Source organism: Protomyctophum bolini (genome assembly GCF_963924005.1).
Source record: "Protomyctophum bolini genome assembly, chromosome: 5".
In the NCBI taxonomy this organism is placed as follows: Eukaryota; Metazoa; Chordata; class Actinopteri; order Myctophiformes; family Myctophidae; genus Protomyctophum; species Protomyctophum bolini.
The window spans coordinates 16,502,120-16,507,939 of NC_137866.1; the positions used below are offsets into that span (position 1 = coordinate 16,502,120).

The 5,820-nt window shown below is 43.8% G+C and overlaps 1 protein-coding gene across 2 annotated transcripts in view; it reads right to left on the reverse strand.

Annotated features, from left to right (window-relative positions):
• The window catches only part of tnni1a (troponin I type 1a (skeletal, slow)), a gene marked incomplete at its 5' end in the record, with an annotated part of 5,575 nt that extends 4,945 nt beyond the window's left edge, over positions 1 to 630 (reverse strand). Inside the window, 2 exons of one of the 2 annotated variants that reach the window (XM_080763079.1) lie at positions 1 to 130; positions 574 to 630. The exon at positions 1 to 130 is cut by the window's left edge and continues 2 nt beyond it. In XM_080763079.1, coding sequence (XP_080619205.1) covers positions 1 to 130; positions 574 to 630 — 187 coding nt within the window. The remainder of the gene's footprint in view (positions 131 to 573) is intronic. The other variant, XM_080763080.1, reaches the window with a different exon arrangement.
• Between the last annotated feature and the right edge of the window lie 5,190 nt (positions 631 to 5,820).

Consider the following 5,820-nt stretch of genomic DNA (forward strand, 5'->3'; position numbering starts at 1 on the left):
GCAGCTGTGCCAGGCTCATAACACTGGTGTGTAGCGGGGGCGCTCTCTCTGCCAGGTACTTGTGTTTCTCTTCCTCTTTATCCACAACCTCCTGCTCCAAGTCCTCCTTAGCCTTAGCCACCATCAGACTCTGAAGAAACACCACCAGGCATCATGGGAGAGAAAGGCACCATCTTATATGGATTGCATGTCAATAAATGAACTTTCTTTCTTCAAGGCAGAACATTTTACTGCAGCATGCACAATGTGTAAGTAGTACTAGGTACAGGGCTTTGGATCTTCAGAAAGGGTCAATACAATGGGCCCAGGGTTCAACCACTTGGACTGGGGTTCAAGTGCTTAGCAATCTAAAGAGGGCAGCTTTGGCTCACAACAGCTTCCCTCTGCTGTAAGTCAGAACATTGAATAGGACTGTGCTGCCCTCCTGTGGTTGAACTAGTGGACTGCAACACAGTGGAAAGAAAGCATCACAGCATACACACACGGTCACACGCTCACTCACTCACTCGCTCACTCACTCACTCGCTCACTCACTCACTCACTCACTCACTCACTCACTCACTCACGCCTTACCTTCAGCATCAGCTTCCTGGAGGCTGAGATCTTGGATTTCATCTGGACAGAGAGCATGATACAGAACAGAACAGCACATTGCTAATAACAAATCAATGTAATAACATATAGTAATATATCAATAATCATAGCTGCAGACTAGAAAACAATCGGCTCCATTGCTGTTTTTGAAAAAGGTGAAGTAACATTTGAATTTGATCGTGTGTGTTGTATTGTTGTATATTACCTCTTGTCTGTAAAAGAAAAGAAGGGAAATAAATTAGGGGAGAATTAAAGCATGAGATAATAATGCAGAATGTTTGATCACTGAATGGATAAAGTGTGTGTGTGTGTGTGTGTGTGTGTGTGTGTGTGTGTGTGTGTGTGTGTGTGTGTGTGTGTGTGTGTGTGTGTGTGCGTGTGTGTGTGTGTGTGTGTGTGTGTTCTATTAAAAGACCACAAAGCCTATTCACTCACACTTGTTCAGGCATCTTGATGATGATATTTCAAACTGGAGGACAGACAAGAGAGGTTAGATGTTTGGCGTGTGCGCACACACACACACACACACACACACACACACACACACACACAGCCAGTTGTCAGTGGCAGTGCTCATCAGCTGTTGGAGCTATAGACAAGATCATCTTTCCCGTCTTTCTCTGTGTGTGTGTGTGTGTGTGTGTGTGTGTGTGTGTGCATGTTACAGAAAGCTTTCATCATGCCAGTGAACTCTCCTTTAAAAACAGCAGACCAATTACCCTTAATTCGTTAACACAATCCTCTGTGTGCCTTCTGTGAGTGCAGATGGCACACTCTTTAGAAAGAACACTTCTGTTTTGCAGAAGTTGTCCAAGGATCCATGGTTCGGCGGTTCGAATCCTGGCTCCTCCTGTCTATATGTCGAAGTGTCCTTGGGCAAGACACTGAACCCCAAATTGCTCCCGATGTGGTACCTTGCATGGCTTCCGCCGCAATCGGTGTATGAATGTGTGTGTGAATGGGTGAATGTAATGCACAATCTATGTAAAGCGCCTTGGATAAAGGCGCTATATAAATGCACCATTTACCATTTATGTTAGTGCAGAGGGCACACTCTTTAGAAAGAACACAACAGAAGCAATTGTGAGCCTGCCATCGCGCAAATTCCAGCTTTTCACCAGAGGAGAAAAACTTAGTTGTCAGTGATGGAAGAAGTACTCCCATTTTTTTTCAAGTAAAAGTACATCTATGCCATCTATCTCACTTGGTTGCACACTTGGTCTTCAACGAACTAACATTTCCATATGTTTCCCCCCTCCTCCACTTCCTCCATTTGCTCCTGGTTACTGCCCGCACAAAGTACAGAACACTGATGTTGGACTAAAAAACGACCAAAGGTATGGCACCCCCTAGCTCTGGTCCATAACCTTACTGCTCTGCCACTCTTTGCTTCTAGCCCTCGTATGAAACGCAGACCAGCCTCTCCTCTGTAGCGGAAATATTAAAAAAAGTTTTACCTACTCACCAATACAAAGGCGGTAATTAGAAAGCCTACTTTCCTTAGTGGATGCACTCTGAACCCCCCATCACATGTTTAAAATACTTTTTGGCCAGAACGGGATTGTTTTTACACCGGAAAATAAATACTTTGAGTTACTCCACTGCGCCCTCTACCGATACATCCATTCCGTTATTTCATTCTCCTGTATCTGTTGGTACGGTAACCTCGCTATCAAAGATAGAAATTCCCCTGGGAGAATTGTGAAAACCGCTTCTAAAATTACAAATTACAATTTGAGAGCCTTGATTTCTTCTATAATAGACAGCTGCTCAAATAGTGCCCACCCACTCAGTTCAAAGTATATGCTGCTACCATCTGACCTCCGCTTGTGTGTCCCCAGGACAACAAAAAACAGGTACAAATTCTCCTTTGTCCCTGCCTCGATCCGAGCAGCTAATGCTGCCGAAAGAAGGTAAAAAGAAAAAAAGAAAAGTGATGATGACGATGATGATGTTTTAGCACTTTGCTCTTGGCACTTTATGATGATAGGCACTTTATGATGCTTCACTTGTACTGTTTTACGTTTCAAACCTCTACGGTTCTAAGTTGAACTTGAACTTGATATTGCCAAGAGAAAAATCTCATAGACAGGATTTTCCTTCCAGAGAAACAAAATCCATTTCTGGCCAAAAAGTTTGTGATGGGGGGGCTCAGAGTGCGTCCACTAAGGAAAGTAGGCTTTCTAATTACACAAACCACCTTTGTTTTGGTGAGTAGGTAAAACGTTTTTTATATTTATGCTACAGACGAGAGGCTGGTCTGCATTTATGCGAGCGTAGGAAAAGAACAGTTCCATAGCTCTAATGAAGGCATTAGAGATACTGTATGGACCTGAGCTAGGCACCCCCATATCTTCAAAGTCTTCTCGTGTTCATGGACAATGTTTATATAGGCCCATTACAATGTCTGCTAATCTGTGGCAAATTTGACAAAGGCACGAGCCGGGGGACCTGGTTTAAAGCCACTTAATTTACCATCAAAAACGTCTTGCTTCCCAATGTCAACAGACTCAACACATACCTTCTTCAATAATGACTCTTGCCCCTCTGATTTAATTAGCCTTATCCCAGTACATCTCTCTCTCTCTCTCCGTTCCCTTTATCCTTAACCCCTTGTCTCGTATCACTCGTTGCTGCACTTAACCACTTAAACTCCTATACTTAGTTTGGGGCAGCCGTAGCTTAGTGGTTGAAAGAGTCCGTTTGGTACTCTGGTTCTGCTAAGAAGAAAGTCACCTCCCGACCCTGAGTGCTCTGTGTGTCACAAGTGTCCCTGAGCAAGACACTCAAGTTACTCAACCCCTAACTTTTATTCAAAGCGCTTTACATAGATTGTGCATTACATTCATCCAAACACACACATACATGCATACACCTTTACATAGATTGTGCATTACATTCAACCTTACTCACACACACATGCATACACCTTTACATAGATTATGCATTACATTCACCCAAACACACACACACATGCATACACTTTTACATAGATTGTGCATTACATTCACCCATACTCACACACATGCATACACCTTTACATAGATTGTGCATTACATTCACCAATACTCACACACATGCATACACCTTTACATAGATTATGCATTACATTCACCCAAACACACACACACATGCATACACTTTTACATAGATTGTGCATTACATTCACCCATACTCACACACATGCATACACCTTTACATAGATTGTGCATTACATTCACCAATACTCACACACATGCATACACCTTTACATAGATTGTGCATTATATTCACCCATACTCACACACATGCATACACCTTTACATAGATTGTACATTACATTACATTACATTACATTACATTCACACACACACACACACACACACACACACACACACACACACACACACACACACACACACACACACATACCTTTACATATATTGTGCGTTACATTCATCCATTCACACATAGATGGTGGAGGAAACCGTACAAGGCATACAAGGCACCAACCTGCACATTGGGAGCAATTAGCGGTTCAGCGTCTTGATGAAGGACACTTCGACACTAAACTCTGGGGAAGCCCGGTATCGAACCCAAGAGGCCACTCTACCACTCTATCCCCTGAGACACTGCCATCCGACATGTTATGAGCTTGTAGATCTGCTCTTTTCGGCAAATGTTCACCCCAGAATAGGGATGCGAGGGTTCCTTTCAGTCCTTGCCTTCCATCTCACCCTCTTGTGGCCCCTTTTCCACCGGGGTTGAACTGGTTCCGTTCTTTTTTTTCACCTAATTTTGAACCAGATTAATTGGTTCAGATCCCTAAAAGTTGGTTCGGACCTGGAACCAAAACATACGGCGTTCAGAGTATGGGTTTTTATGCCGTTCAGACTATTAGTTTAGGAGGCAGCCAATCATGACTAGGTCACTAGTAAGGTCGCTAGGAGGGAGCCAATCATGACTAGGTCACTAGTAAGGTGGCTAAAGTCGTCTTTACGGTCGTCAGTAGTGGTGGGTGCAAATGTAGTCCAGGCGCTTTTCAAGCACCTGGCACCAACGATGGATCACATCATCATCCTAACCTCCAGGCAGAGACTAGGGTTACAGGCTATTTCAGTGGATTAGGAAAATTCCGCCTCTCTCATCTCCATCTTTCTACTCAGGATTATCTCTGGGTTGGGGGGGGGGGGGGTGGTTTGCAGGAATGTAGAGTGGCACGTCTCCCCAAATAGACCTCGGGACTGATAGACACAAGGGATTGTGGTCTGGGGTGCCGATAGGCTCACTGGGGGATTTATCTGTAGTTGCTTTGGGGCTGTCACGAGAGTTCAACGGCGCAGCCAAGTTGGCCATCATCTAGCACCAACCATGCAGTACCACCATGGAGCTCATTAAGCCCTGGTGTTTAATTCCGCTGGCCCCCATCCTGGTATTACAGTTAATGACGCTACCATTATTACTGGAACTGTATTGTTGGGTTCATGAAGAACTCTAGACCAGGGGTTCTCAACCTGGGGGTCGCGGCCCCTCGGGTGGTCGACAAATTATTTTGGGGGCCCCCACATTATTTTCCAATTAATTTATTTTGCAACTGAATAGCTGGAAAATGGACATTAATAGTTTACATAGTACACATAGTAAATGCATAAACTTTCCATAATGATTATCTGGTTTCAGTATTTATTTATGATATTTTCTCTATTAAGTTTATTGTAGGGGTCAATTTGTATTGGGAGTGGGGAGGGGGGGCGTGGCGGGGGGCGCGAGACATGACCAAAGCATTTTCGGGGGTCCCCAGTCAAAAACTCTGGGAACCCCTGGTCTAGACGAGCATTAGATCAGGGTTTCTCAAAGTGGGTGCCGTGGCACCCTAGGGTGCTGTGACGTAAGTCATGGGGTGCCTCAGAATACTTATATACCACGTCTAGACTTAGTAAAACGTCTAAAACGGACGTGAGTTGCACTGTTCTTAGTGTGTTCTTTTTCAATTTACAGCACAATGTCTCTTCATCAAAAATAGCAGATCTATAGCTCACAATGCGTCACAATGTGTCACATTGCGACACATTGTGAGCTTGTACATCGACTATTTTTGCAGAATGTTCCCCCCCAGAATAGGGATGCTTCAAGTGGTTAAACGGCAAGTAAATTATTGCAATAAACAGCATAGCTTGATATTTAACTATTAACTACACAATTAATCCGATCAAAAGGTTGCGTCAGTTAGAATGCACAAAATGAGCA